The sequence below is a fragment of the Cavia porcellus genome, unplaced genomic scaffold (assembly GCF_034190915.1).
Source record: "Cavia porcellus strain 051 isolate PalLab524CR breed Dunkin Hartley unplaced genomic scaffold, mCavPor4.1 scaffold_27, whole genome shotgun sequence".
Taxonomy (NCBI): domain Eukaryota; kingdom Metazoa; phylum Chordata; class Mammalia; order Rodentia; family Caviidae; genus Cavia; species Cavia porcellus.
Window position 1 is genome coordinate 50,608,759 of NW_026947510.1, and position 14,259 is coordinate 50,623,017.

A 14,259-nucleotide genomic window follows, 5' to 3' on the forward strand; every position below is an offset into this window, starting at 1 on the left:
TCCTCTCCACGTGCCATCTACCTCATAACACAATAGCAGCCTCTTTCTATAGCAGTTTTAGAGTCTCTTTCCTGAAGCTTTTATAAATATTATACTCAATTTTACATCCATTCGACAGTTACACAACGGGTAGCGGAGGGCACAAAAAATGTCTTAAAGAGCAACCTTTAAAGATAAATCTACTTAAATCTGACCTTATACCTATCAATGTTTATTTAATCAACAAATAAGATAAATAGAGAAGCAGAAGACAGAGACTGCCAAAGAGGAAAATGGTTAGAAAGAAAGCGATGGCTACCAAGTCTGAACTTTATCTCATAAAAAGAAAGAGCTATGAGAGGCAAAGTTAAATGGGCACATGTACATTTAAGGCTTTTACACTTTTGAATAAATCTTCATTGAAAGATGCAAATTTAAAATTCATTTTTGTGTAAATAGAATTAAACTTATTCTATGATACTTACCAAGTACTGATTTTTACAAATCAAACAACGGAAGTAGTTCCTCCAAAGGAACTTAAAATTCAGCCTCATATTTGTCAGAACTAACAGAGCTGCCAGGTGATGGGTCCTGCAGAAGGCTATAGCTATCTGCCAGGTCTGTCCTGATCAGAACTGAGTGTGCCCCTAAATTCCCACCCCGTGTCCTCGCAGCAGCGCCTCTTCCCTTCTTCTGTGAGATTTCTGCTGGTTTTACCTATTCCTCTGGTTCTGACATACGACTGTCTCTACCTTCCTGGCCCGGCAGTTACTTTCTTGTGGACTGTCCCTAGCACACCCTGGAATACATAATCAAGGATTCTGGGAGCTTACTGTCTTTAAACTAAACCTAGCAAGACAAGTGCTGAATGAATTAAAAGACCAGAACTTGAAAATATGGTAAGAAGCCATTGATACAAGACCTGAATGATGAAACATGCAAAACAATGTAGATATAAAATGTGATACCTGATGAGCCAGAATATAGATGTTGTGTCCAACATCCTTGGGGGAAACCCCATCATCTCCACCCTCTTCCTCCCCATGATCACATTCCAATCCCTGGTTGTAGGCGTTCTTCATCACATCCACCTAGCCAAAAACAAACAAACAAGCAGAAGCAGAACAATGAGATTTGCCATGTCACAACACACATTTTAGGTTACATGTGAGCTATAATTTAAAACGACGAAGCTTTACGAGACTCAAAGGCACACAAGGATTCTAAATGAAGAGATCCTTGGAAACCATCTTTACTTAAATGAACGTGGAAGTGTATTCTTACAATATTCCCCGTTTCCCTTGAAAGTTTTTGCTTTCACCTTTGAATGTTAACAGTGATTTCAGAGAACCTGGAACCCTGATAAGCACCTATTTTTGACTGAGCACCCAGAAGATAATGGGCAGACACAGTGCTGGATATGGTACCGGGCACTGAGGACCTTACAATGGACACAACAAAATAGTGACCCTTAAATAAGGAGAACTAGCTGCATTTCAGACATGATTAAACCAAAGCCAACTTCTTGTTTTGCAAAAATCAACTGCATATAGTTTAGAAGAGTACGACAGTTTGGTTAAGAGAGGTGCTCAGAACTGACAGAGAACTAAGTCACAGATTCCCAACCCCACAGGTCAGTGCCATCCCAGGGCCCTCTAGGACACTGGCCAGTGTTAGACCTTGGCAGAGCAGTGAAAATTGCCAGTCTTTGTTCTCTGATATGTATGCACTAAATGTGTCCTATTTAGACATTATACTACTAACACAGCTTCAAAAGTTGTCTTACCAGTTCTTTGGGTCGCATGTTGAAAAGAATCCTCTCCGCATTCTCACTGTCGTGTCTGCTTTCCATAATGGCCAGCAAGAGCTTGGAAGCGTTATTCTAGAGACACAGACCAGGTTAGTGCTCGCCGGAAGTCTATTTCATGGATTAACGATCCTCTGCGTTTGCTTTAATTGAAATTACCAAGACCCTTTCTTTTTAATCAAATGGAATTTAAAAGGGCTACGTTCTGTTGTCTTATTAACATTTTAAAATAGGATGTTTTACTTCATTGTCAGCACAAAAATAAAACTAATGACTCATGAGAGATATGCTAAATGGATTATTTTCAATATTGGTGAAAAGGTATTTTACGTGAACATTTGATTACCATATGCTGCTGCTAAATATAACTATATTTTCCTTCACGGTTTCTTCAATAGACATTTTTATGATCGCATTTTAATAAGACAATAAGGTGAATAGGTATCATGTATTTTACTAATGTGACATATAACAAAGAATTTAGGCACAACTATTTTTTAAGACAGAACAATCAGCAAATCAAAATTTCATACAAATTTGGGCAATGGTGAGATTATATGAAATACTGAACTCATGAGTCAGAAATATAAGTTTATTGATAATGGCTTATTGGTCTCTCATTTATTCTCTTGGATGTGGAAAAATAATATTTTCTTTTCCTTTTTCAGCAGTGGGGATCAAACCTAGAGCCTTGCACATGCTGAGAAAGCACTCTACCACAGAGTCGCTCCCCAAAGCCAGAATAACATTTTCTATGTTGGCTTAATAAATAATGAAAAGAACTTATGTTGTCTTTGATGTGTTCTGATTTTATTTATAAATATTTGTCTCAATTTTTTACTGATATCAAAAATGTTTCTAAGCTAATTATCCAAAATGGGTACCACACAGTGACAGCCTTTTATAGAAAGCACAATAGCCTACATATTTTGAAAAATGTTTTTATATACTTTATTTTCCACAGGACTGCCACAGAATTTTGGCAATTAGCAAGCCAAGAGATATTTCTATAATGTTTTTTCTATTAGATAAGAACCCTAATCTGCACCTTAAGCCTTTGATAAGAATACAAAAGTAGGGTCAAATGGCTTTAAGACATTTGAAAATGACTCAAAATTAAAGTCTTTAAAGAATAAAAAAAAAAGTTGAATGATTATTGGGGCCTAAATAGGCAATCATGTGACTGGATAAGGTTATGCAAATTAATTCTGTTGTTTCATTTTAGGAGTTCATTCTAAGCCATCGTTTCCAAAGTACAGCCTAAAAGTCACCTTTAAGTGACTGAGGTTAGTAGCAGGATGGTACCATGAAGAAGTGGACACCAGTGCCGCTGATCCATCAGGAAAAGATTTTAGCACTTTGAGGGAGCAACTGTATTTTCCCAGCCCTGTTTTCATTTTTTCAGATTTGTACTTATCCTAAAGTCAACTTTTATAATCTAGGACCCTGTCCAAACAACATACCTAAAATAAAAAATAAAAACTAGCTTTCAGGATTAGAGGAGATCTTAAATTCTTAGCAGCATCTGAACAAGGCCTTCCTAGAATTCAAAGAGAACGTCTTGGCTGTGTTATCAGCAGTCTCTAATGAACCATGCTCAGCAGGCCTGATACATAATGGCTTAAAAATACATCCAATTTTAGCATGCTATCAGCAAGGTGGTTATTTTTTTAACCAATTTTCTTTTTCATACTATGTCAGGAGGATAGAAAGAAATCTTGTAAATCACCTCCTGAAATCTGAGTCAATTTCAAAGTGGGAGAACCTATATATACCAAAAAATCAAATGGAAATATCAGTATTAATAGGAAATTTTCTTTCAAAGGAAGCCACATTCTTCAGAATGAAACGTCCTGTGTACTTAAAAACTCAGAATTTCTTATTCACAGGCCTGTTATAAAAATGAAATTACAAAGGTAAAGGCAAGACACATAATTCAAAAATTCTTATTCTGATACTAAACGGGTATACAAAGTTACTTAAAAGTATGGATAATTATGCAACAAATTCAGGGGTAAGTGATATGAAATAAAACCTTAATATTTTTCATATGGTATATTGATAATGTTACAGAGAATTTATTTAAAGCACCCAACCCAAGAGAGGCTCCAAATTTGCCAATTTATATCATTCTGCTTTACAAACATTGTTCTCACATTAGCCAATAGGTAGAAAACCTCACAGATTGTTGACAAAGGCACACTTAAAGCAAAAATTTATATTTAAAATATTTCAAGTCAAATCCACAATTTGGTATTTTAATTATACCTTGATTTACTTAACTATCATACTTTTAGGTGATGCAAACAAATTGTGCTTAACTAATATAAATATTTTAAAAATCCCTTTTTAAGAAAAGCATTTTTATTTGCACATTTAATATCTTCATGCTGTTAAATCATTTAATTTGTTTTTACCTCACCTGGATTTGTAAATACTCTGCGAACTCATACTTTAACTAGGTGAGTTACTCCATATTTTCTTCTATGAAGTCACAGTCATTAAAAATGAGAGTAGAGTGTTTCTTTATGTATTATACAAAAAATATGTAAAACACATGTAAAATACAAAGTAGAGTGTTTCTTTATGAATTATAATTAAATTGAATGTAAGATAAAGTAACAAAAACGTTCCCAACTAAGCTGACTGTCCTCAGCTGGTCTTGCTCACCCACGTCTGAGCTAGTAGAGTTAGAGACCCAAGCACAATTTGTGTAAGGATCATTTCCATCCTATGAGGGCTCAAGCTCATACGTGTTACACACAAAACAGTGAAACACTGGCCATGTGTCTCTTCTACTAAAAGAAGCGCAGGTGTACTAAGAGCTTTAGAACAACCTTTCCATGAGTAGGACAGAGCTACATTCCACCACACCCGTAAATCTCCACCTAGAAACAGATTCTTAAAGATTCCATTTCTGTTTTTCTTGACCATATGTTTACCATATGAAGTTCAATTTAACTGTACATTTTAGGGTATTAACAGAACTAGCTGTACAAAAAAAATTATATTTAACCAAATGATTAACTTTATAGAACTCTGCTTGACATTAGACACAATGACGTGATCTTTAATAATTTATCTCAATTAAATATCATGCATTTGGGATTTATACGGTGTCTGCGTGCATCCATTTGTCTATTTTCATTTGAACAAAGAGTTTAAGAGGAAATTTTTTTGAAATGTCTTCACGCTCTGGAGTCCTGATCAATGGAACTGTTGGAAGTGTATACAAGGCTTAAATTTAAGGATGCTTTTAAGGGCAATGTGAATATGGTAACCTATTTAGAGGGAAAAATAAAACAATAATGTAACAGATTTAGAAAGGTGAGAGACATATGCCTGAAATGCCCACCTTTGATATTATCTAATTGCGACCTGCAAGACAGAATTTTCGAGTCAAGGTGAATTAAATATGCATGGTCTGATGAATGTTTAGCACCTTTTGCTTCTCTGTATAATGAAAAACATGAAATATAAACAGAAGGGAAGTAGTGAAACCAAGTAGCTGCTTGAAGGAACTTCTACTATAGTAATTTCACAACTGAACATCGACTCCTGTAACTCATTTTATCAGGAATTTAGTGAGCCTTTTGATTTTACTATTTCCTTCTAACAATTCATTCTCTGAAAATATGATACCACCTTGCTTTTTAATAATAGCTATTTAAAGATGCAGAATCAACTCTGAAAAGGAATTTTATATAGACAATGTAACTTTTCCCATCTGAATAATCCTCTTGAATTTACCCTACCTTTAGTTGAAGCACTAGGTCCATTCGGTATTTACCAAGGGGGTTTATGTCATTTAGAATCAGAGCAATGATGATATCAATCCCATTAGATTCATGAGTAGCAATACAGGTCTAGAAAACAAGGTATTTGTTACATTAACATTTTATTTACAACCTAACTATACCAGCAATAATGGAACACACAGTAACAGAATCGCCTCAGTTTTTGGTCTTTAAAATATAATTAGGATTTAACTCTGAGCATCTGATTTATTCTTTTGTGTATAGTATAACAATTCATTGACTGGTATTGGTTAAATGGATCTGAACACAGAACACTAATAGAGACACAGTGTGAGACATATATCTTTTAAAACAAATTATTTTTATAGAATTTTAAATTAAATACTCCAGCTATCGTTGCAGCCTATGTGTCTCCTGATCAGCAGGGTAGCGGTTGGGGCAGTTCCTGTTTCCCAGCCCTCACCCCAGAAGCTACTTGGTTGTGTCCAAGTAGCTATTGAGGTGAAATGTAAATTGATGCTTGTGATGTTTGGTGTTTCACTGACTTCACAGGTCTGATCACCTATTCAGAGGATCACAGTACACGGTGTGGCATCTAGGGAGATCTTCTTCTGAAGGTGGTAGCCATTGTTAATTCCTTATTATCTTGTTTTGAAGTTCTGTGTCATTTTCATTGTTTTGTTCAGTTGGGTTTTAGTCTGTTTTGCTTGATTTTGTTATATCCAATGACATGGCAACTATTTCAAAGACAGCAAGATATATTATGGCAGCCATTTTGGATTTACTATTGTCTTGTTTTAAAGTCCTTCACTGCATTTATTGTTTTGTTTTTATTGGTTCTATTTTGTTCTGTTCTGTTTGATTTTCATTATGCCTGAAAGTATCTGTAGCTATTTTGAAGACAACAAGAGGCATTATGGTAACCATTGTTGATTTTGTATTGTTTTGAAGTCCTGTGTCACTTACACTGGTTTGTTTTGATTGGCTTTGTTCTGTTTTTTTTTTTTTGGGGGGGGGGGCTTGGCTCTATTCTCTTTCAAATGAAATTTTAAAAAATACTCTGTCAGTTAATAAATTTTAATATATCCATCAATAGGGAAGCTCTTTCAATTTAAATTTTAAGAGCTGACTTATCCTAAGAGAATATAAAAGAGGAAAATTTTTAAGTAACTCTCACAGAATGGATCCACTACTTTAATTCAGTTGTTACTCATTGCTTAATTAGTGACAAGATCTGCTGTGGCCAGGTACCAATGAAGACAAGTGATGTTATAGCCTCCTGACATTTGGAGGAATCCCATCCGTAACGGTGGCTGAGGAAAAGTTGGGCAGATTTCTCAAACTTGGGTATTTATAGAGGAATTGTAATTGGGGAAATAATAGAGATAAATAGGCATGTTTTGTTTGCAGCTGAAGATCTACCAATCTACGAATCTGAGCTTAATTTTAAAGATTTAAAATCAGGGGCTCAAGCGTTAGATTTGTGGGACTGTGTTACAAAGAGTTTATCAAAGAGTTTGAAAAATTGAGGCACTGGTGGGTAAAATGAGAAGTAATATCAGACAGCTCTAAAATGATGGCTTATTAGTACCAGATTCCTTTTTCCCTTCATATAAGGAATTTTTTACTTCTAGAACACAAAGGGTTTTCTGCCCACTTTTTCCACATTATTTCCTGAGGATTTTGTGCTTATTAAAATATTGGCCAAACAAAGGGAATCCACCCACAGATCATTTCCAGAATGTGCTAGCAACCTTCTTTCCTTCCACACATGTGCAGAGCACAGAGAATAAAAGGTGGGGTTCATGTGGTTTCATTATTAGTTTTTCTTTTTAGACTTACTTGGTTTTAGTAAATTACTTTCAAGACTCAATTTCAATCTCTTATAAGACCAAAAGAAGGAACATTCTTACAGTCTTTCTGTGAAATAGTAAAAGTGGTAACATGATACATGCATTTTCTATTATAAACATGGTTTTATCAACCACAAAAAGAAATCTCCAAATCTGTATATTTTTACCTTAATTTTAAACCAATAGGCTTTCTTGTGTCATTCCTTTAGGAAATAGAAATATAAGCCATAAAATCACAGGGTGAAATCCACACGCTTTTAGTGTGACACATGTATATTACAGAGAAAGAAAAAACATGCCTGCATAATAACAAATTTATTCATGTCAGTAATTGTCACATGTTTATTATATGTACCTACACATGTATGAACACATGTATGTACCTGATCATACCTATGGGTTTGCACATATGGGCACTATATGTGTGTACATATAATTTGCAAGAGAAATACAGTTCACAGTTCCTTTCCATGTCTATTACTGATGTGTGATCTCAATGGTTTCTTTAAAATTTATAGGCAGAAATATCTGCTATTTGAAATCTCTCTTCTCCTGGGTGGACCCATACTTGTGACAGCAGCTTCATAATGACTGTGTGGAAGCTGGATGGTGAATTTAAAATACAAGGATGGCACCTTTACTGACCCAACTGTTCTGTCTTCTCCCACAACATATCCTTGATAGCCAAAAACTGGAATCAGAAACATTCTGCAAAACAGAATTGAACTTTGTGTCCCCATCTCTAAATAATATAGATAAAAGAATACTCTAATTAGAGTTTTTAGAATGGCTCTACAACTCACTGATTCTGGTACTCTGAGATACTGGAAAGTCACTTCAGCTCTGAGTCAGAAGCTGTTCATCAGCAAAATAGGAACAATCATGACTACTTCATAGCCTTACTGTGAGTACAAAAGTGAACGTATACCCCACCCACAGTACTGGAGCGAAAGAGCAAATTTATTCTACAACTCCTAGGAAGATTCACTCCCAATGAAAACAGAGTAGTGCTTAAGAAACATTTACCCTTACTTCAGTAACTGATTTTTATCTTGAACATTTTCATGGGAATTTTCATTTAGGATGAAATTAAATAAAAAGATGGCATGCTGTTTACTAGTCTACAATTCAGTCTTTGTATGTCGTGTCAGGGAAGTCCAAATGCCTGGCAAAGCATGAAGAAAGATCTTGGCTCCTTCCCTAGCTTGGCCTTCTATTATGCAAGTCATGGCTACTTCCACACGAAGAACAGCTTTCACGGTTACCTGATTTTCATGGCATGGGCCCTGGCAATACTCCGTCAAGCTCTCCAGGGTCTGGTTGACCAGTGCTACATTCTTCTCATTGATGTAGAGCCCCAGCAGGCCCAGGCCACCTGTTGTGCTCCCACAGATGCAATCCAAAAACTGAAGGGTCTCGCACACAAGGTTGTAATTTGTTTTGTTGTTTTGATTCCGCAAAAAGTTCTGAGTGCAAAAGAAAATATGTCCGAAGGGTTAAAAAACATCCTTGTGCTAAGTTTTTAGTTTCCTGTGTGTGTTCTTCTAATTCAAAAAGATTTTCAGTGTGCAATGGAATTGCTCTTTACAAGAAAGTTTTACAGTTATTAAATCTCCCTGAGGTTTAGGGGGCTTAGGTTTTAGCGTATTTGTATTCATCAATAGAGTGCATAATTGCAATGTCATTATTTTAAAACGAGATAGATAAGACAAAAATAGTAAGTATGAAAAGGGGAAGGAAAAAAGAAAAGTGAAAAAGCAAGTTCACTGGCAAAAGAAAGTATCAAATTTCCATTTAAATGGTGCCTTATTTTTTTTAATGGTCCCTTACAAAGAGTACAGTTTCACTATGTATGTATTGCAAGTGATACAGCCATTCTAGAAAGCAGCCTGGATGTACTACCTAAACTGTCAATAAATACACAATTTCACTTTCAAAAAATTATTCTAAACCTCTGTACATAGGTACCAAAAGGGTACCCACTGCACATCTCGTGGCACCAAACATTGGCAATTTTAGCTGGGCGTGGTGGCTCACGCCTGTAATCCCAGCACTCGGGAGGCTGAAGCTGGAGGGTCATTGTGAGTTCGAGACCAGCCTAGGCTACCAAGTGAGCTCGAGGCCAGCCTGAACTGCAAAGCCAGACCAAAAAAAAAAAAAATTGGCAACTTTAAGAGATCCACAGTTGTGTGACCAGTTTAATAAATAATAGTATATTCAAACACTGGAATATGGGGATGCTATAAAAATGATGTACCATCAATATACATGATAAGCATCATTTCATAATAAGCAATTTAGCAATAGGATATAATACTGAATGAAAATGCAAGGTTAATCAATGTGTTTATATGTGCACAAAATTTTCTAGAATGAAACGCAACCTGTTGATGACTTTCTTTGGGGAAAAATAAGCCTGCTGCGAGGGTGAGTTGGGAGGGAACATTTTATGTCTTACTCTCATGTATTAATTGCATTTGCTTATTTTATTTATTATTTAATTTGCTAACCTGAATTTTTTCTATCATTTATTCTTATTAAAATTATTTTAAAAGTAGCATTTTATACATAGTTTGATCCCATAGTCCTATGTTGAATCAAATGCTATATAACCTATTGTATATTCCATACATCTAATTCCTACATTGACAGACTACATGGATTAGGACTAGCATGCAGACACACATTTGAATCCTTCCTCTGGAAGAAATATTCTGGATTTTGCCTCCCAATCACTCTGTGGAGGTTCTCTGTAAGTCGTGGCAGGATGGCACGCAGGAATCGTAGCTTCTGACATCTTGAATTCCTGAGTATCTCATTTAGTCCTATGTACATGAATTTACCATTCTCTATAAATGTGAAACCCCTGAACTTCCAACCCATGCTGAGAACACAACTTCACACTCCACTGTATTGTAATTCAGAACGGGGAGTATGGTGAAAATTCAGAGTCACAGGATGCACCCAGGCAAATCCCAGGATAAATTGCAGACAATTTGGCCAGTTTCACTGTGATTCATTAATGACACCTTTCACCAGCTAAGCCATCTGCTATGGCTGACTTGGTGTGATGAGAGATAAGTCTTAGTTGAAGGTCTTCAGCTTAAGCATACTCACTTTCAAGAAGGCCGAGCAAGGGCTTTACCTTTCATGTGGCTTTGCCAAGGTGACATAAGCAATGTGTACAAATAATGAAAAAAAAAAGACAATTTTTAGACAATCCTAAGTTTATATATCTGATAAGGAAAATGTAGGAAAGATCATATAAGACACAGGCTACAGTTGTTTACAAAGGCAACAACTTTCACAGTTGTAAAACATTATTTTCTATATTAACTGTGTTTCTAAGAAATAAAATACACTCAGTATCCTCCCTCAAGAAATAGGAATGGTTTAGAAATAATAAAAGGCCCTGAAGTCTATAAACTCATGAAAAATACAGATGCCACAAATTTGATTTTCCTCAACAAATACCAAAATCCCAGGAAGAGATGACCAGTGCAGTAACACACAGCTGAGTTGTGGATCCAGAGAAAGTTATGTGTGAGTCTAATTTTTTTCCCAGGCATAAAAGAAATTTCCTTCCATTTTTCATCACTAATAAAAATGTGCTTTTCCATTTCACAAGAGCATTTCTGCTTTTACTGATTCTCCCTCCAAAACTACTTGTTGGTTTTATTTGAATTTAATTACTCATAACCACAGGCCGTATTCACAGCTTTAACACGCATCAGAACAAATACCTGCAGCTCCCGGTTGTGATTCTCACACAGTAACTGAAGAAATCTCAGGATCGGCTGCATGATAGCAATTGCAGGACTCATTGTGACTTCCTCTGCAGACTTTTCCTCGGCATTCCCTGCTTCTGGGCCTGTGCACATAATGTCTATTTCTGGATCCATCTCCCTTCTGTAGACACAGTATGCTTTGGACGTTGCTGTGGATGCTTCCGTTAATTGGCCTTTCATTCCCTCTTTTAAATGTAGTGTGGAATCTCTTACTGAAAATAAAGCAACACTTATAACTGTGAATTTCTTTTTGCTAATTGAAGAGAGAACAAAAAAAGACAAAGAGGGACCCAAATCCTCCAACAATTGCATTAAAATGCATCAGAAGAGATGCAACAATTTCCCACAAAGGATTTAAAGTGGCAACAAAAAGCTGATATTTGCAGAGGGACAGAAGCACAGATCTCAGAGCATAAGCAATTTTAGGATGCTCTGATTTATGTATCAGAAAGACAATCACATGTGTACACACACATCTATGAGTTCACATCTACAGGGTCGGAAAAGCATAACAAAGTTTAACATGTTAACATCTTTATGATTTAAATTTAATATACCAATAATTTTGTTATTGCAAGTGCCAAGAATATTTTGTTGGAGTGTAGAGCCATGAATTCTGCTCCTACAGTTCAATTTCCATGGTCACTTAAAAGGTTCGAGGAGGCCATTCTTTACTATGCATGGTACAATGAAAGAAAACATTTTTCATGTCACTGGGGACTGTGCACTGATTAAGCCTCATTTAAGTTTGATTCTGCAGGGACGTTTTAGGGGCAAGCTCACAACCAAAACTGTTTATGCATGGCAGTGGAGATTAAACCAAAGTGAGACACGACAAGTGTAAGTGATACTTAAAGACCGTGTGTTTTGTTGGTTTATCCCCGCTTCTCTGTTCTCCAAAATGTACAAACAATTCTTTACCTCTTATTCGTGGACCAGATGTCATCAATTCATTGTCATCGTCCCTTTTTTTGCTCCCTAAATCTATGGTGTTAACTGTCACTGTTGATCTTATCTCTTTCTGAGCAACCTTCATTCGGTCATAGAGAACTTTGAAGAATTTTTCTGACTTTTTTTGTTCATGCAACTGCTGGTAGAAAGAATACTGGAAAAAAAAACACATATGTTAAGGTATCAATCCTCAAGGAAAGAAAAATAGTGTTTTTATGCTTAAAATAAAATAACCATTACAGATAAAAGCACTCATTTTGTGTGCTAGCCATTATTACTTCATAAGCTGACAGCCTTTGATTATTTTGTATTATTTAACATGCACTAATAATAGTGAGTGTTTATTTAGCACTTCTCACTAAAATACAACATATTTTCATATGGCATTTCATTTATCCTTCCTGATTATGTATTTGTCAAATATTACAAGGACAGTGTAAGGATTATGGAAAGTTTGTGATTTTCATATTATTATAAAGTCATGCAGCAATTCAAAACATATTTATTTACTGTTTATTAGGTGCCAGGCCCTATGCAAGTGCTAAGGACAGAACAAAAAGGCAAATCAACCGACACCCGCTGCCCTCATGAGTTTGTAATCTAACGTAAAAATCAGTCACTAATCCAATAATTACACTGCATACATATGAGTTTACGGTAAGTTACAAAGAGTTATTTTTCTCCTTATCTAAATTATAGTACATTTAATTTAGAATGCGTTACCAGGACAACCTCACTCATGAGAACTCCCTGATAAATAGGCATTTAAGTTCTTTCTGTACTTCATTAGCTACATTGCTTGGGGTCTACAATGAATTCAGTTTAAAATAAACACTTGTTTATGGAGAATAATGATTTTAGACAGGATTCAACATCAAAAGTATGAGAAGATATATCTCAATAAGATGTGGACATACTGAATTTGGGAATGTTTACCCTAATCACTGTCTGCCTACTTCCTTACAGAAACATCCAGAGAGAGAAGTAAAAGACAGGAAAAATGGCACCCTAGAGAAGCAGAATTGCAAGTGGGTGGGAGAAAGTGTAACTTATTTTAAAAATTGTGAGGCAGAGATGACAAAAATAAGAGAAATATAATAAGTTAATAAAGACAGTCATCTTATAACTATTTGTGATAGAAGAAATTAATACAAGTTTCATGAGAATCAGTGTGCAGAAAAACATAGCAAAAAACAAAACAATGATTTCCTGATCAAGCAGAACCAGTCATATTCCAAAATAATAGAATCTGATTAGGTATTTTGGGGGAATTTTTGGTATTTTGATCTTACAGACATTTTACTGAGGGATGTCTGGAACCCTGAGCCACAAGTCTTGGCATTTGTAGGTGAGATTCCAATGGTATCAGGTCTTGAAGTGATACCTGTCCTGCCTTTTCCTGTGTTTTGTATCTTATGAAGCCTGAAATGTTAGCTTCACACCTACAAGAGGCAGTTCCTACGCAGAAGGCTAGCAATCCTTCAAGGAAGCAGGTCAAAAGTCATAGTAACCATAGCAACTCCAGCGAAAGACCAAGGTGGTTCTGTTGATGTAAAGGTAAGTACAGCATTTATAGACTTTTACAGTGCAAAAGAGTACATTTATGCATAAGCCTTAGTATTTTTTTAGCATAATTAGTTAGAAGGTGGAACAAGACTCCCATATACAGTGAGGAAGTTACAGTAATGTCCTGGATCCACCGTAACAAAGTTTTACAGTTTGTGGAGGTCTTTCACATAAATCACACTATGGATACTTTCAGTCCTCACAGTGAACAGCTTTCTCATAGCCATTTTATATATTAACAAAATGAGCAGTGATAAGTGTCTTGCCAAAGATAACATAGCTAGTAAGTGGGAGAGCTGGATTGAAATCTAGATGTTCCTGCTCTAAACCACCCCATTAATAAGAGAACAATGTAAACTCAAAATAATTATTTATATAGATGACACTTGCAAAAAATCAGGGCTTTACAATAGTGACAAATATGAGTTTAATGAAGGTTTCAGAGATAATCACATAATCTCAACACGTAGCATATGGATTTCTCTTCAGATCTGGTTTTTGCTTGGGAACGACCTTACTGAGCTGTACCGAGTGTAAGAGGAAGGGTTTTGCCCCAA

General features: G+C 35.8%; 1 protein-coding gene across 3 annotated transcripts in view; it reads right to left on the reverse strand.

Annotated features, from left to right (window-relative positions):
- Positions 1-14,259, reverse strand: part of Itpr2 (inositol 1,4,5-trisphosphate receptor type 2) — a 424,566-nt gene that overhangs the window by 122,832 nt on the left and 287,475 nt on the right. For all 3 annotated transcript variants that reach the window (XR_010043892.1, XM_063238415.1, XM_063238414.1), the window contains exons 40-45: positions 12,107-12,290; positions 11,141-11,397; positions 8,663-8,863; positions 5,542-5,652; positions 1,766-1,861; positions 948-1,070 (exon numbers count right to left, since the gene is read on the reverse strand). Coding sequence is in view for 2 of the 3 variants with exons in the window: in XM_063238415.1 (XP_063094485.1) it covers positions 948-1,070; positions 1,766-1,861; positions 5,542-5,652; positions 8,663-8,863; positions 11,141-11,397; positions 12,107-12,290 (972 nt within the window). In the remaining variant the exon portion in view is untranslated. The remainder of the gene's footprint in view (positions 1-947; positions 1,071-1,765; positions 1,862-5,541; positions 5,653-8,662; positions 8,864-11,140; positions 11,398-12,106; positions 12,291-14,259) is intronic.